At 44.5% G+C, this 27,661-nt stretch overlaps 1 protein-coding gene and 1 long non-coding RNA gene across 2 annotated transcripts; one reads left to right on the top strand and one right to left on the bottom strand.

Annotated features, from left to right (window-relative positions):
- Positions 1-2,985: 2,985 nt before the first annotated feature.
- On the bottom strand, positions 2,986-19,604 carry LOC140848849 (uncharacterized). The gene is made up of 3 exons (XR_012130067.1): positions 19,408-19,604; positions 9,057-9,231; positions 2,986-3,545 (listed from the first exon to the last, which is right to left on the bottom strand). It is a non-coding gene; the product is annotated as an uncharacterized lncRNA (long non-coding RNA).
- An 82-nt stretch (positions 19,605-19,686) lies between these two features.
- On the top strand, positions 19,687-27,041 carry SYF2 (SYF2 pre-mRNA splicing factor). The gene is made up of 7 exons (XM_017642640.3): positions 19,687-19,807; positions 20,047-20,157; positions 23,172-23,297; positions 23,765-23,882; positions 24,227-24,317; positions 25,073-25,171; positions 25,936-27,041. Exons 1-7 carry the CDS (start codon positions 19,781-19,783, stop codon positions 26,099-26,101), a joined length of 738 nt encoding a protein of 245 aa, XP_017498129.1. The 5' UTR covers positions 19,687-19,780; the 3' UTR covers positions 26,102-27,041.
- The last annotated feature ends 620 nt before the right edge of the window (positions 27,042-27,661 follow it).

The following is a 27,661-nucleotide window of genomic DNA, read 5'->3' as shown; positions in this document are numbered from 1 at the left end:
TAGTTTAGGGCAAGGACCTGTTGGCACTTATGTTCAGGTCCTTTGCTCATGGACTCAGGAAGGTAGCTGGGTTTAGGGTGGAGCATGTCTGCATCTGGGTGACAGGGCCCTCAAGGAGGAGTGACTGATATTTTAGTAGCCTGCTATCTGACAGCCACAGGTCTCCCCGGGTGTTTAGTAAGCTGGTGATGTTATGGGGTGCATGCACTATCAAATCTCTTCCCAGGGTCAATTTTGTGGCTTCAGGTACTAGCAGGGCAACGGCTGCCATAGACCTCAGACAGTGTGGCCAGCCTTTAGCTACTGGGTCTAATTCCTTACTTAGATAGGCTACAGGCTGCTGCATTTCCCCTCGAGGTTGAGTTAGTACTCCCAGTGCCACTCCGGATCTTTCAGTAACAAATAGGTTAAATTGACTTCCAGTGTGCTGGCTTAAGGCAGGGGCCTGGAGCAGGGCTTTCTTCAAAGCCTCCTAAGCTTTAATAGCATCAGGTTCCCACTGGAGTTTTACAGTGCCTTCTTTTTGGGCTTCTTTAAGGAGTTGGTAGAGGGGTTTAGCTAACTCCCCATATCTAGGGACCCAAATTCTTCAATACCCAGTGATGCCTAAGAATCCTCTCAGGTGCCTGATAGTAGAGGGCAACAGGTGGTGGAGAATGGGTTGGATTCTTTCTTCTCCCAGCGCTCTAGTTCCCTGAGAGGTTAAGACCCAGATATTTCACTTGCTGCTGACAGATTTGTGCTTTCTGATGAGAGACCTTATAGCCACAATCAGCCAGAAAGTTCAGTAATCTTTGAGTATTTTCTTGACACTCCATCTCTGTGGTAGTGCAGAGAAGTATATCATCCACATATTGGATGATTTCTGCCTTCCTTGAATCAAAGGAGGCCAGGTCCTTGGCTAAGGCTTGCCCAAATAGATGTGGTCTGTCTCTGAATCCCTGGGTCAAAACTGTCCAGGTTAATTGAGCTGAGGGATTTACAGGATCCTCAAAGGCAAAGAGAAACTGGGACTCAGGTACAAGCGGGATGCAAAAGAGAGCATCCTTCAGATCTAGCACAGTGAACCCTGCTGCTCCCTCAGGAATCCTGCATGGCAGGGTGTAGGGATTAGTACTACAGGGTGAAGGGGCACAACTGCCTCATTAACGGCTCACAGGTCTTGTACAAGGTGCCAGCTTCTGTCTGGCTTTTGTACTCCTAATATGGGATTGTTGCAGGGACTGTTATAGGCTATCAAGAGGCCTTGAGTTTTCAGGTTATTAATAATTGGCTTTAAACCTTCACGAACTTCTGGTTTTAAGGGATACTGCCTTTTATGAGGGAAGTAATTAGGGTCTTTAAGATGAACTTGCACTGGTTGGGCTGATTTTGCTTCTCCAATGATCCCATTAGTTGCCCAGAGTTCAGGATTAATGTCTACTTCCACTAGGGGAAGATATCGCTTATCTCTTCCTATGTTCATATGCACAGAGGCTTGTACTTAAGAAAGTATATCATGGCCTAGAAGCGGCGTCAGACTTTCTGGGACTACTAGGAAGGTGTGGGAGAACAGCACTGAGTCCCACTCACAACTTAAAGGCTGAGTAAAATATTTGGTCATGGGCTTCCCAGATACGCCTCTAATAGTAGTTGACTGGGAGGAGGGAGGGCCAGGATTATGGAGGAGGACCAAATAGGCAGCTCCTGTATCAAGCAGGAAGTTGATGGTGTGACCTCCTACAGAGAGAATCACCCGGGGCTCCTGTGGAGTTACGATGGTGACAGGAGCCAGCATGGGTAGCCCCGGGCCCCTTCAGTCCTGACCACCCTGGTGCAGGGCCGACCCCAGTTGCCTGCGCCTCTGAGGGCAGTCTCGCTTCCAGTGGTCTCCTTGACAGAGCGGGCAGGGTGTCGGCGGTTTTGGGCGCCCAGCCCTAGGGCACTCTCACTTAAAATGCCCCTCTCTGCCAGAGGAAACAAGCCACCCAGGGCCCGGGCCCTGGGGCTGGCCTCCCTTTCTCCAACCTCGGAGGCCCAAAGTTGACTCTGCAAGGCCATGGGTAATGCCTCTGCCTTTCGCTTGTCTCTCCTGTCCGGGTCCCTCTTTCCCTCCTCGTCTCTATTATAGAAAACTAAGGTGGCGACCTTCAGGAGGCTCTCCAGATTCTGCTCTGGGCCAAATGCCAATTTTTGTAGCTTCCTCCTGATATCTGGGGCCGATTGGGTGATGAATTTATCTTTGAGAATGACTTGGCTCTCTGGGGACTCTGGGGACACATAAGTGTGCTTTGCCAGTGCCTCCCTGAGCCGTTCCAGAAAGGCCGAGGGACTTTCCTGTTCTTATAACAGCTGATAATTTAGAGTAATTTATAGGTTTCACTCGTGCTCTTTTCAGCCCTTCTAAAATACAAGTTATAAAGTGGTTCCTGTACCAGTTATCAGCATCATCTGTATCTTGGCCCCACTCTGGGTCAGTGAATGGCACTGCCTGACAGCTGGTGGGGACTCGGGTTAGCTCCTCTGGAGATTTGCCACCTGCATTTACAGTGTACCATTCATCTCCAAACTCTAAGGCTCCTCTGATTACTTTCCCTTTCTCCTGATTTCTCTGATTACTACTCTTCTTGTCTGGGTCATCTGAAAATTTACCCATGTCTTGTTTAATTTGTCTCAGGTCTTGGAGGGAGAAGGGGACGTGGACCCAAGCTGGTCCCCACTCTCCATTGGCTACTTCCTGTAAAGACAATAAAGATGGGTATAACTGTCTTTTCTTCACCCCCTGGGAAGCTTGTCGGGGTAATTGGGCTAATGATGCTTGGGGTGGCAGTTCTCTTGTGGTCTGACTTTTTCAACAGCTGGTGTTGGCAAAACTGGACAGCTACATGCAAGAGAATGAAACTCAATTATTGTCTAACTCCATACACAAAAGTAAACTCGAAATGGGTCAAAGACCTGAATGTAAGTCATGAAACCATAAAACTCTTAGAAGAAAACATAGGCAAAAATTTCTTGAATATAAACATGAGCAACTTCTCCCTGAACACATCTCTTCAGGCAAGGAAAACAAAAGCAAAAATGAACAAATGGGATTACATCAAATTAAAAAGCTCTGTACAGCAAAGAACACCATCAGTAGAACAAAAAGGCATCCTACAGCATGGAAAACGTGCTGACTTCTCAGCAAGTGGACTTGGATCTGGATAAGGTGGGCATGGCAGCGCCAATAGGGCTGAATTAGGGTTTGGGGTAGGGTCAGGAATTAATCCACCTTTCTGGCATAGTCCCTTACTTTCCCTAAGGGCAAAGAAAGCTTGTACATATGGGATTTCTGACCATTTTCCTTCTTTGCGGCAAAATAACTCTAGCTGTATGACCTTATTATACAGTATATTTCCCTCAGGGGGCCAGGCCTCCCCATCAGAAAGTTTGTATTGAGGCCAGGCTTGTGTGCAGAAGAAGATAAGGCACTTCTTCTTCAGGGTCTGGGGATCGAATTGCTCCCAGTTCTTCAGAATGTATGCTAGAGGCGTGTCTGGCTTTAGACTTGAAGAGGATGCTCCCATCTGTAAGAGAGAGAGAGAAAGATGGGTGTCCAGCACCTGATCAGCCTTTCTCTCTGTGAGGGCGTCCCCTCGCCTTGGAGCTTAGGTGATGGTGGTTAGTCACTCCCTCTGCCGGCCTACTGGAATTAACCACTCTTTACTAGTGTGTCCTGTACTTTGCCTTGATTTCTCTCTTGCCTTCCCACTAGGCAGGAGTCACTTTGGAGCTCTGGATTTAGTGGGACCTTACCAGTATGCTCCTACTTTACACCTTTTGGGAGTTTCCCTAGTTTTCTCTGCACGAGCTTTCCTTGAGCGCTCCCTGCCTGTCTGATAAGTGCAGGGACTGTGTGACTTCTTGCTGCCAGAGCCCTGATCTCAGTTACAAGCCTGTCTTGCTTCCCGGGGCTGCAGAAAAGGAAATGCCTAGCCCCAGGGCCACTACCTCTAAGGAAAGGAGATCAACAGAATAGAGCCATTTACATGTTGGTCTCAGGTTTCAGCTTGATTACTTTGCAGACATCATTTACATTACACAGGAGAAAGCTGTGCAGGCCTAAGAGGACTGCTTTGAATGGGGATCAAGGGAACTTTTTAAGGCCAGAAATAAAATTCAGGGGCTGCCATGGACACTTATGGGGGTTCTATACTCTCAAACAACAGTTTCTGACACTGCTTGGGAATGATCTCACCAGTCACCCACTATAATAAATCTGATCACTGAGACAAGAGGTCAGATATCATCTGCGACTCTCGAATAGGCAGCAGCCTAGCCGGAGGTTCACTCAGCACCATGGGATCAATCGGCCGGGACTGAGATCTTAGGACCACTGTCTACTAGTCCGGTCAGCCCTCGGAGTCTGCAGATTAGGATAGGAAAGTAGGAAATCGGCTCAGCCACTCCCCTACATTTCCGTCCGTCTGGAGGCGGGGGATCAAGGAGCGGCAGACACCGAGAAACCTTTCACCCAAGACTTAAGACTGGTAGCCGATGCTAATCGTCTTTTAAGTGGCTAACGGGTGCCCAGACACATTTTTATGAGATAAAAAGTGCAGCATTAGTCAAGAATAAGAGTGAAGCGTAGTGGCCTGAAGAAGCAGGCTGGAAGTCAAAGACAGAAAGAGAGATGCTCTTCGTGGATACCCAGTTGGGCTGTTGGGGTCTGATTCCAGACACGTGGGCCTTTGAGAAGCCGCTGAAGTGTAGCCTCAGCCTAGACTCTCGCAGTTGCCCACGGCTTCCCTCAGTCCCTCGCATCCGAGGAGATAGATGCCTCTGAAAGGGAATCCTGGCCTCCACTCAGCTGACATTCCCGGCTCCCAAGGGAGATGGGGGATCCACTGAGGGAGACGCAGGGGAACCTGTCGCTTGAGACTTTGAGACCGGCAGCTGGGCTACTCCCATTTAAGTGGCTGACGAGCGCCCGATGTTGTGTGCCATAGACGGCTTCCTTCTATAAGGACAGCAAAAGAAAAGGCAGGCTTGGATGCCGATACCTCCGAAGTTATCCCGGATGAGCCCCCGAAGATGATGCCAGGGTTCTTGTTCACGAAGCCGAAGAATGAGCTTCACAAACAGTCAAGGTAGGAGAGCAAAGTACAGGCTTTTATTTAGATACAGTGAAAGGACAGAGATCCCGGCTTACGCCAGGAGAGGACAAGAGATCCCGCGGTGGTGCGTTGTCTAGGGGATTTATAGGTAGTTGGGAGACTAAGAGTTAGGCATGTGTCTACCAGATGGTCTCTAAGTGTTTATTTTAAAAGAGACACTAAGTCTCTTATTAATTTCCCAGACCATTTGGTGGAGTTAGCATAAGAACTTAACTGCTTTGGTTCTTCCTTAGTGTGAGACACACTCACTGGTCCAAATTCAGTAAGTGGACACTGAGACAAAGAGAACAGCGGAGCGAGGCTTTAATGACGGTCTTGCAAGATTGGATGTCTGGTGGGCAGGCACACCTGGGGAGTTTGGCGCCAATAATTCATCTCCTAGTATTCGAGTCCCTCCCGTGGTTCCTCGTTGGCTGAGTACTACAGGGTTCACATTCTTTCCCGGACGTCGCCTAAGCCAGTTATATGTTTCTTTTACATTTGTCTTAATATTATTGGTAGGTTTAAAAAACTCAAACAGGTATTGCCAGGCCCTTATCAATTCCCCCACCCCCACTCTCAGCCCCAGGTGCTTCCACCACGTGGCCCTTTGTTAATACCTTACTGTTAAAATGTTTAAACATCCTAGTGGGAATAAATCACATTTAGGTTTTATACTCTTTCCTAACACTTAGAATAGCAGTTTCTAGTTTGCGGGAGCGTATTAATCAAGGCTGCTTGTTTTCTTCTCAGGGTGAGCTGTTTTCCTTTTAGGGTGAGCGGAGTTACTGTCTGTTTGTTAAATAGTCTCAGTTCCTTATCTTTAAGATGGGATCCTTCCTGTCTCTCACTAAGTTGTTTATGGCTGGTCTTGCCTGTGACATTTACTTGGTTAGGGGCTGTAAGAGGAAGACAGCATCCGGATGAAGTTAAAGATAAACTGGACTTTTTAGCAGGTTGAAGTTTTACAACCGCCTCATTTAATTGACACAAACAAGACGTGGACTATGCTGAGGTATTTTCTTATCTGGGGGATGCTCAAACATTCCAGGCTAGGTCATTCCTGGCTTTTTAAACTAATCCTTATTGAAGAGTGCTTATATTCTTAGTTTGATACTTTACTTCAGAGAATTAGTGTGATTCTGTCTTTGTTCAGTTGTTTAACATGGAGTTTTGGTGGGGGTCTTTTTCTGGAGGCCCTCGCCCTACTCTGACTACACCAACGGTCCCTGTCTCAAAGGGATGCGGACCCAATAAAATGGTCCCAAAATGTTTATCTCTGAAGAGAGATTATGTTTCTTATCAGTCCTCTGGGTTATTCTAGAAAGTTAGCTTAACACAAGAAATTTACTGCTTTGACTCACTCCCAGGAGAGTGTGAGGGGCTGAAGCAGTTTCAGAGATAAAATAGGACACAAAGCTCTCTGTAGTTAGCCCCAGACCCTAGTCACGTACCGACTTCTGAGAAACTAAAGGAAAAGATGTAAATCCCATGAGAAACAGGATGTTCAACTAACTCCATGCTATTTTTGCCTCTGTACATTGCTTTGTTAGAGACCAGCAGTATCACCCGTTTCCTGCAGCAGGTGAGCAAAACAGGGTGCTTAAGCCCCCCTGCCCCCCCAGCATTAAATAAGGAAAATAGCTTGCTGAATTTAGGCGAAGGCGGAAAAGTTGCAAAAAACTAAGCAGGATGCAGTAAAAATGCTTAAAAGGATGCTGTAACAGAGGCTCCGGGCTGCACTTGGAGAGCTTGCTCCTTGGCAGACGCCGGCTGGCTAAAATAAAGGCTCCCTTTTTATAATCTACTTTTCTGTGAGGACCTGTTTCCTTACTCCTGCTCCAGCGTGCCGGATCTGAGACCCATAACAATAGCAGCTTCTTGGTCTGGGAGCATATTGATACAGGGACCGCTGGCTTAGGCAGAGTAGGGTGAGGGTCTCCGGAAAAAAAGGCAATGCAAGATAATTAGAACAATGTAAAAATGTGCAAAGAAGTCCCTATCCAAACTGTGTGTTAAACATTATGCAAAGTCAGTCACACCAATTCTCTAGCATAAAGATACTAGACTAGGAACATAGATATTCTTCAGTGAAATCAGTTAAAGCTCAAAAGGCCAGGAGCAATTTGGCCTGGAATGTTTGAGTGTTCCACAGATAAAGAAAAGTATCTCAGCATAACCCGTGACTTCATTGTATCAATTAGATCATGACACTGTAAAATTTTCCTTAGCCTGTTAAAAGACCCAGCTTATTTTTAACTGTACCTCTATGCTGTGTTTCCTTCTCTAACCCTAATCAAGTAATCTGCAACCTAGTTAAAAGATTAATTTAGTAAGCTAGCCCAACTATAAACATCCCAAAAAGTTAACAAGATTCTCAACATGCTCTTTAGCCAACAGACAATAACTCAGCCCACCTTGGGGCGGGGCAGCACATGGGGTGTTGATTGGTATGCTCCCAGAGGGAGGTTGCTATCCCAGGAAGGAATCAGAGCAGGAAAAATTTCTTGTGTTAAGTTAATTTTGTAAAATTACCTGGAATAGAAAAGACTTAACGTCTCATCAATGAATATTCAGGGTTCACTTAACAAGTCTGCAAGCCTAGCCCTTTATCACATTCCTGAAAATCCTCAACCACCCATAAAGCCCTTAGATAATGTGCTACCTCAGACTCTCTTGTCCCCTCCTGCGGTGCGCACCAGGAGCTCTTTCCTCTCACTTTATCTCCAAATAAAAGCCTCTCCCTGGCTTTCCTACCTTGAGTGTTTGTGAAGTTCATTCTTAGACTCCGTGAACAAGAACCTCAGCATCATCTTTGCGGGCTTGTCTGGGATAACTTTGGAGGTGAGTATCGGCACCTGAGCCTGCCTTTTCTTTCACTGTCCTTATAGAAGGAAGCCGTCTATGGCACACAACATCGGGCGCTCGTCAGCCACTTAAATGGGACTAGCCCGGCTGCCGATCTCAAAGTCTCGAGCGCCAGGTTCCCCTGCGTCTCCCTCAGTGGATCCCCCATCTCCCTTGGGAGCCGGGAAAGTCACCTGAGTGGAGGCCAGGATTCCCTTTCAGAGGCATCTCTTCGGATGCGAGGGACTGAGGAAGGCCGTGGACAGCTGCGAGAGTCTCGGCTGAGGCTGCACTTCAGCGGCTCCTCAAAGGTCCGCGTGTCTGGAGTCAGACCCCGACAGCCCAGTTGGGTATCCATGAGGAGAGTCTGTCTCTTTCTCTCTGACTTTCAGCCTGCTTTTTCAGGCTGCCATAGCCTCTGAATGAGGCAGGGGCACTGCTTAACTACCTTTACATGTCTTATGTATGCCTCTAACTTCACTTCATTAATTTCGTGGAACCTGATGCTAACCGCTGCAAGGTAGGAAATCTACGCTTCGCTCTTATTCCTGACTTAATACTGCACTTTTTAAAATCTCTTAAAAATGTGTCTGGACACCTGTTAGCCACTTAAAACGTGACTGGTGTAGACTACCAGTCTTAAGTCTTGGGTGAAAGGTTTCCGGTGTCTGCCACTCCTTGATTCCCCGTTCCGGACGGGAATGTCGAGGAGTGACTTAGTCAACTTCCTACTTTCCTATCCTAATCTGCGGACTTGGAGGGCAGACTGGACGAGGGCAGACCGGACTAGTAGACTGTGGTCTTTGGATCTCAGCTCCGGATGATTGAGCCGATGGTGCTAAGTGGACCTCTGGCTAGACTGATGACCCCCGACAGTGGGTGAGTAGCTGAGTAATTCCCAGGCAGTGGCAAAAACTGGTGTTTAAGAGTATAGACATGTGGGTAAAATTCCAACATTTCCAGAATATCTTGCCTGGCTTTAGTACAGCTGCATATCAATAGGTGTTCAGTGGTGGAAAGAAGTATGGCTTTAGTACATTTGCATCATTCCTCACAGGTGGGGAGAAGTTCATATCCATATCAATGGGTAATTACCTGGGCATGGAGGGCTTGTCTGTACCTGAGAGGTGAGGGGCAGCGCTGGTTTTTGACTTCTGCTGGAGCAGTAAAGAGAAAAATGGGCTCCAGACTGCAGTTTGTGAGCAATAAACGGATTTTGAACTTTATTTCTCTCTGACTGATTTCAGATTTTAGAGAGGATTCCTTCTCCCTGGAATTACAAGATGTTAGGCAGAAAAGTACATATGAGTGGAGAGAGAAAAAGGCCAGGAAAGTCCACTAAAAAGACCCAGAGTTAATCAATGAAAACTCAAAAGCCAGGAGTAACTTAGTAACTTAGCCTGGAATGTTTGAATGTTCCCCAAAGGAAAGTAGGTACCTCAGTAAAGCCCATGTCTTTATTGTGTGAATCATGCAGGCCCAGCCATAAACAACATAGAAAAGGCAAGAAGAATTCCATCTTACAAATAAGATTGCATTTTAATACCCAGGAAGTTAAGAAGTAAGATTCTTAACTTCCTCTTTGGCAAACAGACAATAACTCAGCCCACCGTGGGGCCTGGGCAGGCAGTCTTGTTTTGATATACTCCCAAACCAAGATGCTGGTATCCCAGGGAGAAATCAGAGCAGTAAAGTTCCTTGTGTTAAGTTAATTTAAATATTCAAAGACCACATAACAGGTCTGTACCCCTCAGCCCTTGATGCTGGGGTTTCTTGTTTGCAGAATCGAACAATGAACTTAGCAAACAGTCAAGGTAAGACAGAAAGGGAGACTTTTATTGAGAGAAACAGTGAGAGTACAGAGTTCCTGGTATGAGCCAGGAGGGGACAAGAGAGCCCGTAGTGCGCTGTCTAGGGGATTTATAGGCGGTTGAGAGACAAAGAGTTAGGGATGCAGATCCACCAAATGGTCTCTAAATGTTTATTTTTAAGGAGACACTAAATTTCTTATCAGGTTTCCTGACTATTTTGCAGAGTTAGTATAAGAAATTTATTGCTTTGATTCTTAGCATAGCAGTTTCTTGGTTTGGGAGCATATCAATCAGGCTGCTTGTGTTGCTTTCAGGGTGAGCTGAATTATTGTCTGTTTGTTAAATAGTAAATTAACTTTACTTCTTATCTTTAAGATGGAATCCTTCCTGCCCTTCACTATGTTGTTTATGGCTAGGCCTACCTGTTATATTAATCGACCAGGTTACACATTACTTGATTAGGGGCTGGATGAGGAAAAGCAGCATCTGGGTAAAAGTTAAAGATAAACTGGGCCTTTCAGCAGGCTAAAGTAAATTTTACAATAGCCTCATTTAATTGACACAAACATGACATGGGCTATGCTGAAGTTTCTTATCTGGGGGATGTTCAAACATTCCAGGCCAGGTTATTCCTGGCTTTTTAGTTTCAACTAATCTTTACTGAAGAATGCTTAAATTCCTAGCTGGATATTTTACTTCAGAGAATTAATGTGACTCTGTCTTTGTTTAATTGTTTAATATGGAGTTTTGGTAGGGGTCTTTTTCCAGAGGCCCTCACCCTACTCTGACTACACCCATGGTGCCTGTCTCACCCTTAGTCACATTCCTAAAGAATCCTTAAAAGGGGGAACCCCAAACCTTTCGGGCCGTTCCTCTCTTCGGGGTCGCTGGCACTTTCTAGGTGTGTAACCTTTCAATCTTAACCTTTTCCCAACCTTTTGATGCCGGGGTTCTTGTTTGCAGAGTCGAAGAATGAATTTAGCAGTCAAGGTAGGAGAGCCAGGGAGAGGCTTTTATTTAGAGATACAGTGAGACAACAGAGCTCCTGGCGTGAAGCCATAGTGGTGCATTGTCTAGGGGTTTTATAGGCAGTTGAGGATTTTTGGGAACCAGATAAAAGGCTTAGGGGTGTGAACTTGTTAAGTGGTTCCTGAATATTAAAAATTAAGTTAACACAAGAAATTTACTGCTCTGATTTCACCCTGGGATACTGGGGTCTTGGTCTAGGAGCATATCAAAAGGCTGCCTGCAGAGCCCCCAAGGTGGGCTGAGGTATTTTCTGTTTGCGAAAGAGTACCATTAAGAATCTTACTTAAACTTCCTGGGTGTTAAAATGCAATCTTATCTTTAAGGTGGAATCCTTCCTGCCTTTTAAAAGGCTATGTTGTCTACAGCTGGGTCTGCATGCTAAATTAGTTGCCCAGTTTGCAAAATCACCTCATCAAATCTGAAGGAGGAAAGACAGCACATAGGCCTGGGCCTTTAGCATGCTAAAGTGAATTTTACACATGGTTACAAATGATTAGCATAATAAAAACATGTGCTACTCTTCTTTTTCTGGGGAATATTAACTGATCTCACTGAAGAATGACTCTAGAGCTTACTGTTTAACACAGAATTTTGGTAGGGGGTTTCCTTGCATGTAGTTACATTGCTCTGACTGCAGATATCCTGCTGATGCCAGGGTTCTTGTTCACGAAGCCGAAGAATGAGCTTCACAGTCAAGGTAGGAGAGCAAGGTACAGGCTTTTACTTAGAGATAAAGTGAAAGGACAGAGCTCCTGGCTCACACCAGTAGGGGACAAGAGAGCCCGTAGTGGTGCGTTGTCTAGGGGGTTTTATAGGCAGTTGAGGATTTTTCGAAGACATGAAAAAAACTTGGGGTGTGGCCTTGTTAAGTGGTCCCTGAATATTAATAATTAACAACATAAGGAATTTCCTGCCTTGATTTCTCTCTGGGACACCGGTGCCGTGGTCAGGGAGCACATCAAAAGTCTTCCTGCCCAGCCCCCAAGGTGGGCTGAGGTATTGTCTATTTGCTAAAGAATCTTGCCTCTTGAGCTTCCTGGGTGTTAAAATGCAATCTTATCTTTAAGATGGAATTCTTCCATCCTTTTACCATGCCATCTGCAGCTGGGTCTGCCTGCTAAGTTAGTTGCTCAGTTTGCAAAATCACCTGTCAGATCTGAAGGAGCAAAGACAGCACATAGGCCTGGGCCTTTTAGTATGTTAAAGTGAATCTTACACATGGTTACAAGTGATTAGTATAATAAAACACGTGCTACTCTTCTTTATCTGGGGAACATTAACTGATCTCACTGAAGAATGATTCTACAGCTTAATGTTTAACAGAGAGTTTCAGTAGGGACTTCTTTGCCCATTGTTACATTGCTCTGACTGCAAATATGCTGCCTTGCTTTTTCCGGAGGCCCTCACCCTATTCTGTCTAAGCCCACGGTCCCTGTCTCACTTTCAGGGGTGCATCTTCTTTAGGGCAGCGCACACTACCATTTCTCCAAGTGTGCCCCCTTTTTTTTTTACCTTAAATAAACTTACTTAAACGCATTGTCTCTGCAACTTTCCAGTGGTTAAGTGTTTTATTACTTTGCTTTGTCATTCTAATCCTCCGGTTTTGGCTTTAACCTTCACTCTATCCTTTCTCAGACAAGTAGGGAGGGGCTGCTGAGAGCTCTGACCTGGGTTTACAAATTACCGTCGCCTAGGTGACCGGGAACTGCAGTTTACAGTCGTGCTCTTTAGTAACCTGCCCAAAAGTCTTCCTTCTTTACCTATAGGAAGTTCGCAGAACACAATCTCACTCCATCCAGTGCTCTGCGGCTCCCCCAAAGCCTGGGGTGGTGGGGACACAGTTCCCACGCTGTGCAAATCCAAGCAGACGCTGGATGCCAGGCGACACTGACTTGAGGAGTTAGCAGGGGTTGTGACACATGTTTAGCTGTTCAATGAAATGAACTTCCTTTATTATTCTATTACGTCATTCCCTAACACTCTTGCTTTAATGAATTCCTTCCTCACCTTGGCCTCTGACTTCCCTGCGTCTCCAAACCGACCTCTCCCTAACAGAGACACCCCCCTCCGTAACTGTCCATGGCAGCCTCTGTCTGAATTCTCTCTCTGGCCTTGGGAGAAGTTGCTTGCTCCTCATTCAAAGCAGTCCTTGTGGGACTGTGCCACTCCCTCGTGTAGTGCGAATGAGGTTTGCGAGGCAGACCCCATATTCAGGCCCTTTATCTGGCATCAGGACCTTACACAGGCTACACATTTGATCCTCCTAGACGGGACAGGCATGGGACTTGGGACGCCTCACCTCTTCCACACTCCAGAGGACTTTTCTGGTCCCATTGAGCTGACCTGCTGCCAAGCTGAAACCTGAGCCCAACATATAAACTGCCCACAGTCTCTAGCTGAAATATGTGTGAGGAAAGTTTTTGTGCTCTGTGTCGGGGAAGTATGTTACCGACTCCATGCCTGCACATTTCTTGGCAGAAGCACATAGAGAAGGAAGGCAGCCGCTAGTCATAACACCCAGATTTCCAGGTCCCTCTCTCACAAGCCCCACCTTCCTGCAGGACCTCTCTACGAGGGAGGGTGATTCCAGTGTCATGGCAAAAAACCCTTCTCAAAATTGCAGGTCCAGACCTTTGTAAATATTGTCCTTAGCTGTGGCTTTATTCTATTGACCTCTTCTTTAGAGACAGCATTCCTGGGGCTACGGCATTTCCTTATTTGCAGCCCCATGGAAGCGGAACAGGCTTGTCACTCTTACCGTCCACTGCTGTGGCAATGAGAGGTCACACAGTTCCTGCACTTAATTCTCTTGGATCGAACAGGCAGGAGCCTCTCAAGGGATGATCCTACCCTATGGCTGACAAAGTCTCCTGAAATCCAAAGAGCATTAGCCCCGGCAAATATCAGGGTGAGGAAAGACAAATCCCCTTCATCCCTTGTTGAGTTATGCGTGAGGAGGCTATTTGAATGGTGCACCAAGGAGACCTGTCACTCACTCTGTGCCCTAGTGTACTACTATGTATGCTAAGGCCCATGCAGAGGGAACTAGGGTCTGGATCAGAACTCCCAGAAGTAGTAGAGTAAGAGAGTAAGAGCACTCTGGTGAGGTCCTATTAGACCCCGAGCTCTGAAGTGACACTTGCTTAGTGGGAAGGCAAGAGGTAAATCAAGGGATGGGCCATGCTGGTAAGGAGCGATTAAATCCACTAGGCCAGGGGGGCGATCATCACTGTTCACTAAACCTCCCATCTGTTGTCTGTAGGGGGACGCCCCCCAAACAAAGTCTCAGGCCACCTGGACATCTGTTCCTGTTTTCTTTTCCAGATGGGAGCTTCCTCTTCAAGTTTAAAGCAAGATACACCTCTGGCATGCATTCTGAAGAACTGGGAGCAGTTTGATCCCCTGACCCTGAAAAAGAAGTGCCTTACCTTCTTCTGCACACAAGCCTGGCCTCAATACAAACTCTCTGATGGAGAAGCTTGGCCCCCTGAGGGAAGTATTCAGTTTAATATGGTCATGCAGCTACATTAATTTTGTCACAAGGAAGGAAAATGGTCAGAAGTCCCATATGTACAGGCCTTCTTTGCCCTTAGGGAAAGTAAAAGCATATGCCAAAAGTATGGATTAATTCCTGACCCTACTCCTAACACTAATTCCTCCCTGTCAGCCCTGACATGCCCACTTTATCCGGATCCAGGTCCACTTGCCAAGAACCCTGAAAGTCAGACCACAGGAGGACAAACCCCAAGTATCACTGGGCCAATCACCCTGCCAGGACCCCCAGGGGGTAAAGAAAAGACAGTCATACCCATCCTCATTGCCCTTACAGGAGGGAGCCAGTGGAGAGTGGGGACCGGTTCGGGTCCATGTCCCCTTCTCCCTCCAATACCTGAGGCAAATTAAACAGGATCTGGGTAAATTTTCAGATGACCCAGACAAGTACATAGAAGCCTTCCAAGGACTTATCTTAACATTTGAGCTGGCCTGGAAGGATGTTATGTTTATATTGAACCAAACCCTTACCAGAGGGGAGAAAGAAAAAGTGATCAAGGGAGCCCTAGAGTTTGGAGATGAATGGTACATTGTAAATGCGGGTGGCAAATCTCCAGAGGAGCTAACCCGAGTCCCCACCAGCTGTCAGGCAGTGCCATTCACTGACCCAGAGTGGGGCCAAGATGCAGACAATGCTGATAACTGGCACAGGAACCACTTTATAATTTGAATTTTAGAAGGGCTAAAAAGAGCACAAGTAAAACCTCTAAATTACTCTAAATTATCAGCTGTTATACAGGAAGAACAGGAAAGTCCCTTGGCCTTTCTGGAACTGCTCAGGGAGGCACTGGTGAAGCACACTTACATGTCCCCAGAGTCCCCAGAGGGCCAAGTCATTCTTAAAGATAAATTCATCACCCAATCGGCCCCAGATATCAGGAGGAAGCTACAAAAATTGGCATTTGGTCCAGAACAAAATCTGGAGAGCCTCCTGAAGGTCGCTAGCTCAGTTTTCTATAATAGAGACGAGGAGGAGAGGAGGGACCGGGACAGGAGAGACAAGCGAAAGGCAGAGGCATTAGCCATGGCCTTGCAGAGTCAACTTTGGGCCTCCAAGGTCGGAGAAAGGGGGGCCAGCCCCAGGGCCTGGGCCCTGGGTGGCTTGTTTCCTCTGGCAGAGAGGGGCATTTTAAGTGAGAGTGCCCTAGGGCTGGGCGCCCAAAACCGCCGACACCCTGCCCGCTCTGTCAAGGAGACCACTGGAAGCGAGACTGCCCTCAGAGGCGCAGGCAACTGGGGTCGGCCCTGCACCAGGGTGGTCAGGACTGAAGGGGCCCGGGGCTACCCATGCTGGCTCCTGTCACCATCGTAACTCCACAGGAGCCCCGGGAGATTCTCTCTGTAGGAGGTCACACCATCAATTTTTTGCTCCATACAGGAGCCACCTATTCAGTCCTTCATAGTAATCCTGGTCCTCCCTCCTTCCAGTCAGTTACTGTTAAAAGCGTATCTGGAAAGCCAATGACCAAATATTTTACTCAGCCTTTAAGTTGTGAGTGGGACTCAGTGCTGTTCTCCCACGCCTTCCTAGTAGTCCCAGAAAGTCTCATGCCCCTTCTAGGCCGTGACATACTTTCTAAACTATAAGCCTCTGTACATACGAATGTTAAAAGGAACGAGCGATGTCTCCCCCTAGTGGAAGTAGACATTAATCCTGGTCTGGGCAACTAATGGGATCTTTGGAAGAGCAAAATCTACCCAACCAGTACAAGTTCATCTTAAAGACCCTAATCAGTTCCTTTATAAAAGGCAGTATCCCTTAAAACCAGAAGCTTGTGAAGGTTTGAGGCCAGTTACTAATAACCTAAAGACTCAAGGCCTCTTAATAGCCTGTAACAGTCCTTGCAACACTCCCATACTAGGAGTACAAAAGCCAGACAGAAGCTGGCACCTTGTACAAGACCTGTGAGCCATTAATGAGGCAGTTGTGCCCCTTCACCCTGTAGTACTAATCCCTACACCCTGCCATCCAGGATTCCTGAGGGAGCAGCAGGGTTCACTGTGCTAGATCTGAAGGATGCTCTCTTTTGCATCCCGCTTGCACCTGAGTCCCAGTTTCTCTTTGCCTTTGAGGATCCTATAAATCACTCAGCTCAATTAACCTGGACAGTTTTGCCCCAAGGATTCAGAGACAGCCCACATCGATCTGGGAAGTTCTTAACCAAGGACCTGGCTGCCTTTGAGTCAAGAGAGGCAGAAATCATCCAATATGTGGATGATAAACTTCTCTGCACCACCAGAGAGGCAGAGTCTCAGGAAAATACTCAGAGATTACTGAACTTTCTAGCTGATTGTGGCTATAAGGTCTCCCGACAAAAAACAGATCAGTCAGCAGCAGGTAAAATATCTGGGCCTTAGCCTCTCCCAGGGAACCAGAGCCCTGGAGGAAGAGAGAATACGGCCTATTTTCTGTCACTCATTGCCCACTACTACAGGGCACCTGTAGGGATTCTTGGGCATCACTGGATATTGCAGAATTTGGGTTCCTAGATAGGGAGAGTTAGCCAGACCCCTCTACCAACTCCCTAAAGAAGCCCAAAGGGAAGGCATCATAAAACTCCGGTGGGAACCTGATGCCATTAAAGCTTATGAGACTTTAAAGAAAGCCCTGCTCTAGGCCTCTGCCTTAAGCTTGCCCACTGGAAACTGGTTTAACCTGTTCATTACTGAGGGATCAGGAGTGGCACTGGGAGAAATGCAGCAGCCCACAGCCTGTCTAAGCAAGGAGCTAGACCCAATAACTAAGGGCTGGCCATGCCATCTGAGATCTGGCAGGCACAGCCCTGCTACTATCTGAAGCCATAAAACTGACTCTGGAAAGAGACTTGATAGTGCATGCACCCAATAATACCACCAGCTTATTGAACACCTGGTGGGACCTGTGGTTGTCAGACAGAAGGCTACTAAAATACCAGTCACTCCTTGAGGGCCCTGTAACCCAGCTGCAGACAACTCCACCCTGAACACAGCCACCTTTCTACCTAAGTCCATAAACAAAGGACCTGAGCACGACTGCTAACAGGTCCTTGCCCTAAACTCTTCTGCCAGAGAAGATCTAAAAGACACCCCCTTAGGGAACCCAGAGCTTATCCTTTTCACAGATGGCAGCTCATTTATTGAGTAAAGCCAGCGGAAGGCCACTATGCAGTTGTCACTGTGGGATACTATCGAGTGCCAGCCACTTCCATTGGGCATGAATGCCCAGCTGCAGAATTAATAGCCTTTACTCAACAAGTCCAAGCTATGTCAGGCTCAGAGGTCCCGTGGACCACTACAATATGGAACTGGTTCTCTAAATCCTTTTGGTGGAAATCTATTCTACTTACTGGGTTCAATAACCTCATTCATATTTGGCCCCTGTTTACTTAATAACATGATTTGTTTTATCTCACCTAGAAGCCATAAGACTACAAATGGTGATGAAAATGGAACCCAGGATGGAAGTGACCATTTTCTGAGGCCCTCTTGACTGACCAGTGATGGAGACCTGACTGCACCCTTTACTGCGCCCTCTCTCAGCATGAAGCAGCCAGAGTGGTGTCGTCCCCTTTCCCTAGCAGCAGCTAGGGTCTCCATCTGTAGAAGGGGGAGTGAGACAGGGACCATGGGTTTAAACAGAGTAGGGTGAGGGCCTCTGGAAAAAAGCAAAATGGAAAAAAGCAAAACACAGTAATTACAGTCAGAGTGTTGTAACAATGTGCAAAGAAACCCCTACGGAAACTATGTGTTAAACATAAAGCAGTCAGAGTCACATTAATTCTCTAGGGTAAAAATATCAAGCTAGGAATGTAGGCATTCTTCAGTGAGATCATTTAAAGCTCAGAAGGCCAGGAGCAACTTGGCCTGGAATGTTTGAACAGGACCCAGATAAAGGAAAGTATCTCAGCATAGCCTATGTCTTTATTGTGTTATTAAATCATGTCATTTTAAGAATTACCTTAGCCTGCTAAAAGGCCCAGCTTTTTAAAAAAATTTTGCCCTTATGCTGTTTTTCCTCCCCCACCCCCTAATCAAGTAATTTGTAACCTGGGCAATTAATTTAGCAAGCAAGCCCAGCCATAAACAACATAGTAAAAGCAGGAAAGATTCCATCTTAAAACTAAGATTGCATTTTAAAACACAATTTGAAGTAAGATTCTTAACTTTTTAGCCAAACAGACAATAATTCAGCCCATCTTGGGGCAGGCCAGGGCAGATGGTCTTGACTGATATGCTCCCAGAGGGAAGCTGCTACCCCAGGAAGGAGTCAGAGCAGTAAAATTTCTTGTGTTAATTTTGCAAAATTACCTGGAATAGAAAAGACTTGTCTCATCAAAGATGAGCATTCGGGGCCACCCAACAAGATTGCACCCCTAACCCTTTATCATTTTCCTGAAAATCCTCAACCACTCATAAAATTCTAGACAATGCACAACCATGGACTCTTTCTTGTCCCTGGCATGTGCCAGGAGCTCTTTCCTCTCACTTTAAATAAAAGCCTCTCCCTGGCTTTCCTACCTTAAATGTTTGCAAAGTTCATTCTTTGATTCTGTGAACAAGAACCCGGGCATCAACATGGTGTCATGTTAGGCAAGTCACCAAACCAAGGCCTAATACTTAAACCCAATTACCATTTCGACCTGCCACAGATATACAGCAGAAATATAGGGATTTTCTGGTCAGCGTCATCTGTGACAATGTCACATGAGCCTTCTCCATCTTCCCTAAAAGAAGAGATAATCTGCATTTTAAGTTCCTCTGGTCTGCCCCTTAGAGGAAGTGAACTTGCCTAAAACAATCCTTTGCTTTTGCTAATAACACCTCTCCCCCAGTCACCGTTTGCAAAATTCTTTCATTTTGTACAGTTCCTCAGAACGTCTATTTGCTAAAGGGGATGCTGCCCAATTAATGAATCAATAAACCCAGTTATATATTCAAATTTTTTATGATTTTTTTTTTTTTAACAACGTGGATGGGGTACAAGGAAAATGGGCAGACTACCCTACATTATTGAAGAGGAAGTGCCATAGGTAATGTACAGAGCGCCTACGTGAGACACGGTAGAGAAAACCTACTTCAGAGGAGGCGATGCTGAAGCTAAACGCTGAGTGGAAAGCACTCAAAGGAGCAGTACACAGTTGAGGTCATCGTCTGCTAGGTTCTGGATGGGCCATTCCTTGCCAACCTTGCCCAACACAAGCCACTCCAGCCCTTCGCTCCCCGCCTCACCCCTCAACGGCCCTCCTCCTGCGGCCTTTTACGGCTGCGCAAGGCACTGCCAATCGAAAGTATCTCACTGCTAGGAGGGTCAGGGATTGGTCCCAAGAGCCTGAGGCTGCCAGGAAGGGGCGGGGCTTCAGTAGGTTACTAGCACGTATTGGAGGGGCTGCCCGAGGGCCGACGGAAGTGCTCTGTGTTGTTGCCGGAAGTGGGGATAGAAAGCCTGTGATGGCGGCTGTAACTCTGCCTGAGGAGGTGAGTGCTACGGGTTCTACCCAGGGCTTTTTGTTGGTGAGGGCTCCGGGGGGCTTCAAGGGTAAGAAGCTGATGAGATACTGGGGTGCCGGGCTAGGGAGGCGCGGGCACTGTGGGGTCGGGGTCGGCGGAGAGGGCCCGGCCTGGCCTCTCGGGACCGGCGGGAACTCGGCCCGGCCGTCCCAGGACAGGCTATGCCGGCCCCCTCTGCGCCTCCAGTCGGCCCCTCCTTGCCGTAGGTGCCGGTGGGCCGCGCGGAGGAGGAGCAGCCCCTAGCGGCGCCCGAGGAGCTGGCCGCTCAGAAGCGCGAACAGAGACTGCGCAAGTTCCGGGAGCTGCACCTGAAGCGGGTGAGCAACCCAGACGGCCCGCCGAGACTGGTCCCGGGGCGGGCCTGTGCGCGTTTGTGGAGGGACGAGGAGGGCTCCCTAGCGCTCCTGACAGATCCGCAGCTGGTCTGTCCTGGATGAAGGATCTGTCGGTTCCCAAGCCTGGCAGCACATAGGAATCACATTTGAAAATAGACATGCTCTTTCCAACCCTTCTCCCAACTACTGATTTATCTGGGCTGGGTTTGGGAGTCTCTATTTCAGAAAGCTTCCCTGCTATATGATTCTAACAAACTCTTCACTTTAGGGAATATTAGAGCTAGAGACTGGATGAAACTTGTTCAGTGTTAATAAGAGAGCTGATTGCCTCTTCATTCAAAAATAATCAGCAGATCTCTGAAAGTCTACAGTGTTAGTGGTTCAGCTAGTTGGTGGCGAACCAGATGATTAAGATAAAGCATTTGCCTTTAAGAAGAGGAGATGACCTTGTAGCCAGATGTTTTTGTGGTAGAGAACATGCTAGAGTTAGGAAGAAAGTGCCCTGGAGTGCAGAGGAGGAGAGAGTAGTACAGTATGGGAGGCTACAGGGAGTAATGTGCTTATTACATTTACCCATATTATCAAGTCCCTGCCCACACCCCATTGCAGTCACTGTCCATCAGTGTAGTAAGATGCCACAGATTCACTGTTTGCCTTCTCTGTGCTGCACTGTTTTTCCCGTGACCCCTCACACTATGTGTACTAAACATAATACCCCTCAATCCCCTTCTCTCTCCCTCCCCACCCGCCCTCCCCTTTGGTAAGCACTAGTCTCTTCTTGGAGTCTCTGAGTCTGCTGCTGTTTTGTTCCTTCAGTTTTGCTTCATTGTTATACTCCACAAATGAGGGAAATCATTTGGCACTTGTCTTTCTCTGCCTGGCTTATTTCACTGAGCATAATATCTTCTAGCTCCATCCATGTTGTTGCAAATGGTAGGATTTGTTTCTTATGGCTGAATAGTATTCCATTGTGTATATGTACCACATCTTCTTTATCCATTCATCTACTGATGGATGCTTAGGTTGCTCCTATATCTTGGCTATTGTAAATAGTGCTGCAATAAACATAGGGGTGCATATGTCTTTTTTTTTTTTTTTTGCATGTGATACAGATTATGATGCAATTTATTAAAGGAAGCAATACTTTTCAGAAGATCTAGAAAAATACAGCCTGGATGACATCTTAAACACACACCATTCTAATTTTACCCAAGCTAAATGATTGTATGTTATTGTAATAATACACACTATTACTAGGTAGTAAAGGGGTTGCATTCATGTACATATGTCTTTTTGAATCTGAGAACTTGTATTCTTTGGGCTAAACCATCTTTTAAAAGATGAGTAAGATGTTATCAGAAAAATAAAGAAGTTGGAGGAAGAAACATGCAAGTAGAGGGAGCATAAGCAAAAGAAGAGAATTGATATTAGGAATGAGAGTCTAGCAATAACTGGTTGCAGTGGACTGGAGAAAGGAAAGTTCTTGACTATTTCAACTTGAAGTGGCCTGACTGACAGCTTGTCCGGGGTTTCATAAAACCCCATTATCACTCTCACTGTTGTAGTGAAACTAAAATAAGACTTCAAACCACAGAAATGATAACACATCTCCCTCTTCTACTAAGTGACTGTCACCAAATGCAGCATTAATCTTACATTGTTAATCCTGTCTCATATAAAAATTTATTAATCCTGTGTAAAAAGGTATCCAGTCATTGTGAATGGAAATGGTGTATGTCACTTCAAGGCAAGAAATTTATGGCTGATATGAGAACTTTTCAGAACTTTTTCTGTTATCATGACCAGAAAAATCTAAGATAATGATTGCTCCATCACTTGGGTCACAGAGTGAAGACAAGGCTGAATGGAGCCCCCCACCCCCTCAATATACTTGTAGTATGAAGGAAAAATAAACATTTGTTGTTTAAAACAAACAAACAAACAAAAAGTACCAGTCATAAAATGCCCTGGCATTCTGACAGTGCCTAATCCAGAGTGCAACCATGCTTCCTTGAACCTTACCCTCCAGTCATTGGTACAAACCCAAATCCTCTAACCAACTCGTCCCACCACCCTGTCACTGAAATGCCTACGGTTCCCCATGGTTTGTCTCCCTCAGTTTGAAAAACACAACTTTGTGTGATTATAGGCATGTTCTTGGTGTGTTCAACTGCAGGACATTGCCAGAACCAAGGTATCTGAGGGGTAATAGATGAGAGGAATATCTCTGCCCAGAAAATATTAGTCCAATAAAGAATTAAACTAACTTAAATATTTACTTGGAAGGTCGGTGTAAAGACCATGCAGTTGGAAATTAGGAAACATGGCTTTCTGCCACCAGCCTGTGACTTAAAAAACATCTAACTTAAATTGCCTTTAAGGTGAGGTACTGGTTTTATTTTATGCAGTTAAATTTATTTTAAAACAGACTCTTCATACGGTAATTCAAATGAAAAACCCCTTTCATTTGCCATAAACAGTTAAAATATTTAAGAAGGAGGGGACTTGGAAAAGGTTAGAGATATTAAGATAGGTATTAAGTCCCCCTCCGCACCCCAAATGAAGGCTTTTTTTGTATTGAATTAGTCAAGATTAAGAGAGAATTAAAAATAGAATTATCTTGTCACGTGAGAGTTGCTGTCTGGTCTGCTTAATATGCCACAGTAACATGCCCTCCCCACTGTGAGAAACTGTCAGAGCCAACCTTAAGGGACCTGCTCAGAGGGTCCACACAGCTAAACAGGCAAAGCGGACATCACCTGCCAGGCCTCTAGAACAGCGGCCAGTGCAGCCCAACACATTCCTTGACTAGACACATGCAGACCTAATCAGGCTGTTGCCTTGCTCAGAAATCCTTTGATGGTTCTCTGTTGCTTTTCAGAGAAAATGGAGTCCTTTTCTTAATGTGTCTTACCTGGCCCTCCTCAGAGAAGGCAAGATTGGTTTGGATTTATTTTCATGTTTCAGCTGACAGACTTTTTGTGTTATGGTTTTAGAATGAAGCTCGTAAGTTAAACCACCAGGAAGTTGTTGAAGAAGATAAAAGACTTAAGTTACCTGCAAACTGGGAAGCCAAAAAAGCTCGTTTGGAGTGGGAACTACAGGAAGAAGAAAAGAAAAAGGTTAGGATCTATTCTGCTGTCTTTATAAGTGATCCATCCTGTTTTACTGTTGTATTGAGACAGTAGAAAATGGTGATTTTTGTATGCTGGCTGTGGAGCCAGACCACCAGAGTTCAAATCCTGGTTCTGCTGTTTACTGGCTGCAGCACTTTGGGCAAATTATTTACCCTCTCTGTGCCTCTATTTTTCTCACCTGTAAAATGGGCTGTAATAATAACTTGAGTAAATTATGTATTATGTGAGTCAATACATGTAAAACATTTAAAAGAGGGTCTGACACCTGCTAAATATTGAGTATTTTTTTTAAATTGATGCAGTTCTTATATACTGCAGCAGATTCCCATATTTCTTTCAGTTATTAATCATTATTTCTTAAATGTTGCTTGACATCTTTGTTCAATCTTGTGTTAAAATAGATCACATAATTGCTCCATCAGAATTTCAGGTATTTTTTCCCTTCTTTTCAGGAATGTGCAGCAAGAGGGGAAGACTATGAGAAAGTGAAGTTGCTGGAGATCAGTGCAGAAGATGCAGAAAGGTGGGAGAGGAAAAAAAAGAGGAAAAACCCTGATCTGGGATTTTCAGGTAAAACTGACCTTTACTTATCGAATGGGACCCTTACATAACAGGCCCTTTAGTATTTTTGGTTTTAGTAAAGTGTATGCTCCTCCATGGACTATTCTTTAAGAGGTTTAAACCCTAGAAAAATAGGTCTCATAGAACAGAAGTAAAAAAGTCTATGCTTCAGTCAGCAGGATTCTTTTATTCTTTGTGGTTAATTAAAGCCTATATCAGCTTCATTTTCAGGATAGAGGCTCTGCTCGGATTAGTGTCTTGTGCATATATTAGTAATAGTAATTCTGAATTTCTTGGAAGAGTAATGACCAAACAAAGAAATATGTCATCTGTGATTCTCATTTTATTTTTAGATTATGCTGCTGCTCAGTTGCGTCAATATCATCGGCTAACCAAACAGATCAAACCTGACTTGGAAACATATGAGAGACTGAGAGAAAAGCAGTAGGTTGACAGGGTTCATGCAGGTTCCTTTTTCACCCTGAAGTAAAAGAGATGTGTTTGTGTGTGTATATTCAGGCATACACTCAAACATGAATGTAGACACACTTTAATGCTTATGTATGGATTATCAGCAGCTGAGAATGGTTTCCAGCCTTGGTAACACTGTTTATTGCTCATTGCACAGCAGTTAAGCTAATCACCTGGTTATCTAGCTGGGCATTCCAAGATTGGGTGTTGGGTGTTTAACACCCAGATTATCATAATTACTCAGATATTTTAGGGGTCAGAATGCTTTAGTGCCAGGATGGGTGGACTTTTTCTGTAAAGACCAGGTAGTAAACATTTTAGGTTTTTGGGCTATATAGTCTCATGTCACAAGTACTCAACTCTGCTGTTGTGATGTGAAAGCATAGAGGATACATAAACAAATGGGGCTGGCAGTGTCCCAGTAAAACCATTTGCAAAAACAGATGGTGTAGTTTGCCAACCCTGCTTCAGTGGAAAGAGAAACGTGAACTTAGAAGCCAGTTCTTTAACCTCTGCCCTTGGCTTTTTGATTTATAGAATGAAAATGTTTGAGTAGGTGATTTCTTAGGTCCCTCCCAATTCTGTATTTTCTTTTAAAAGAAAAGGGTAGGATCCCACAGTTAAATATATGTATGTTTTTCTCTCCTTTTGAATGGTAGTTTGGTTTGAAATTAGAAAATGTGGCACACTTGTAGTGTTACTGTAAGTCCACTTTGCTGTCTTTTCAGTGGAGAAGAGTTTTTTCCAACGTCCAACAGTCTTCTTCATGGAACACATGTGCCTTCCACGGAGGAAATTGATAGGATGGTCATAGATCTGGAAAAACAGTGAGTACTCAGTACAGTGTCCTGAAATTTTACATATTTAATGACAAAATGGACAAAATGTGCTTAGAATGAATTGAAAAGACAGGTACTGTACTCATTCCTTTCTGACCTGGTATCTGTGTTGGTTTTGGGGACAAAGCAAGTACAGGTTGAGGTCATATGATTTGGAATGGAGATGCAAATTACTAATGAAATTTGAGTTGTTATAATTGAAGCAGGGAAAGGTCTAAAGAAAATTATTTTCCTCTAAGGGCTTTTACTTTAGTACAACCATTCCACTATTTAATTTGAAGAAGTATGAATGTTTTAGTAAATGTACCCTTATTATATTTATCTGTCTTAATACTGATGGGGTGAATATTAGGCAGTACAGAATGAATTTCTATTTTAGGAATTAGTACATGTGAGTATTAAGAATAATGTCCAGTACATACTGTGTACTCTGTTCATATTTAGCTGTGGTTATTATTAATATTATTATACTTTTCAGTAACAATTTCATGTGATCAGTTCCTAACAATGTATCATTGCTTTTTAAAAAGCGTTCTAAAGATGAGTTTGTATTTACAGAGTTTTACAGTTCATACCCTGGGTTGTGCTGTTAATTAAGCAGTTTCAACTTGATCTTAATGAAAACTGGCATCCCTACCCCCAAGCCCAAGTGTGCTATTCTACGGGCACTGATTCTTTTCATAACTATTTGGCCATGTTTTATTTAGATCAAAAAAGCAATTTTTAATTTTGTAAATTATTACTTCCCCCAGGATTGAAAAACGAGACAAATATAGCCGGAGACGTCCCTATAATGATGATGCAGATATTGACTACATTAATGAAAGGAATGCCAAATTCAACAAGAAAGCTGAAAGATTCTATGGGAAATATACAGCTGAAATTAAACAGAATTTGGAAAGAGGAACAGCTGTCTAACCCCTTCAGGAATTGTTTTTAGAAGCTTGAGAATGGAATGAAAATTTCTGCTAGCAAATTAAAGTTCTCTTTTAAAATTCTATGAGTAAACCAGAACTCAGTCTCTGCCTTCCACTCAGCATTTAGAAATAAATGTTTTTTCTTAAACGTATACTTCCATGTATATTCCCACATTTTTGTGCTTGGCTATAAAATGTAATTCACGATGTAGTGTACTTGTTTTGTAAAAATCTACTTTGTATAAATTCTAATTACATTATTTTTCTAGGCATTTTAAATGTGTATGACTGTTGAATCTTTGAAGCATTGTGGGCTTAAGATTCAGCCAAAGTATGGCTGAAACAGGGAACTTAAGTGCTGGTATAGCGTACGTAAGTGCAATGTTTGTTGCTGTGAATATTTTTATGAATTTGACAAAATCTAGAGCTGGACTCAGGAACCATTTGGGGTTGGAGACTGAGGAGGAAGGTGGCAGCAGTTACTGGAGGGCTGGTCCAGGCTCTACCCATGGCTGCTTATGACCAAGTTCAGGAGCACAGCTATCCTCTCATGAATATGGACCACATACAGTTCCCATGGAATAGAATCCCTACTAAACACTTTTTTATCATTTTAAAACAAATATTTGTATATGTACAAACACAGATATGCTTCCATTCCATAAACATTAAAATTTTTTTCTATTATGGGAAATTCCAAATGTATTCAAAAGTAGACAGACTAATACAATGAGGCCTGTGTACCCAATATCCGTCTGAGATAATCAACTCATGGTCAGTCTTGTTTCACCTTTATCCACGTTTCCTTCTATGACTTCCATGTTATTTTGAAGCAAATATTAAATGTATAATTTCATCTTTTTTTCAGTGTGTATCTGAAAGATGAAGACTTAAAAACATTATCAACAACAGTTATATTTTAATAAAGGTTCAGAGAGAAAGATTTGTGTTTTTTCTACATGTTGATTAAAATGCCTAATCTAGGCCATTCTGAATTAGTAGAAATCTGCGGAAAACTTCACAAATATTTCATCTTTGGTGTTTGAAGACAATTTAACATTTAACAACACTGGTGATTATTCACTCTTTAAGTTTGTGTAGCATTTCACGTTTTGTTTCCTAGCATTTGTGTGTGTAGTTAATTAGGTCTGATCACAGGGCCTTGGTGATACTTCTAAAAATACATTGAATATTTCCATTTCTGCTACCTTAGTTCAAGTCTTTGATCCTGAATATTGCAGTAGTCTTAAAAAAGCAAATGCCAAAATATTGTCAAATAGAATCTGGTAATGTATTTAAAAGAATAATTCACTGTGGGCCAGCGGAGTTTGTTTTAAGAATGCAAGAGTAGCTTGTAGACCTGCTAATTACCTGTCCAATATCAAATCTTCATTACCACCAGAAGCCTGATTTCTTTGTGAATTTGTGGTAAAATCTCCCACTAAACATTTGCTTCCCAGACTGATCCTGTTACAGGTGGTCAAATGTAGTTCTGGCAAATAAGACACAATCTAATCCATCCAACTCATTCTGAGAAATCTTGTTTTCCTGATAAGGGAGT

Source organism: Manis javanica, chromosome 4 (genome assembly GCF_040802235.1).
Source record: "Manis javanica isolate MJ-LG chromosome 4, MJ_LKY, whole genome shotgun sequence".
Lineage (NCBI taxonomy): Eukaryota > Metazoa > Chordata > Mammalia > Pholidota > Manidae > Manis > Manis javanica.
Note: the sequence above shows the minus strand (reverse complement) of the source record. Positions and strands in the feature narration are given on the sequence as shown.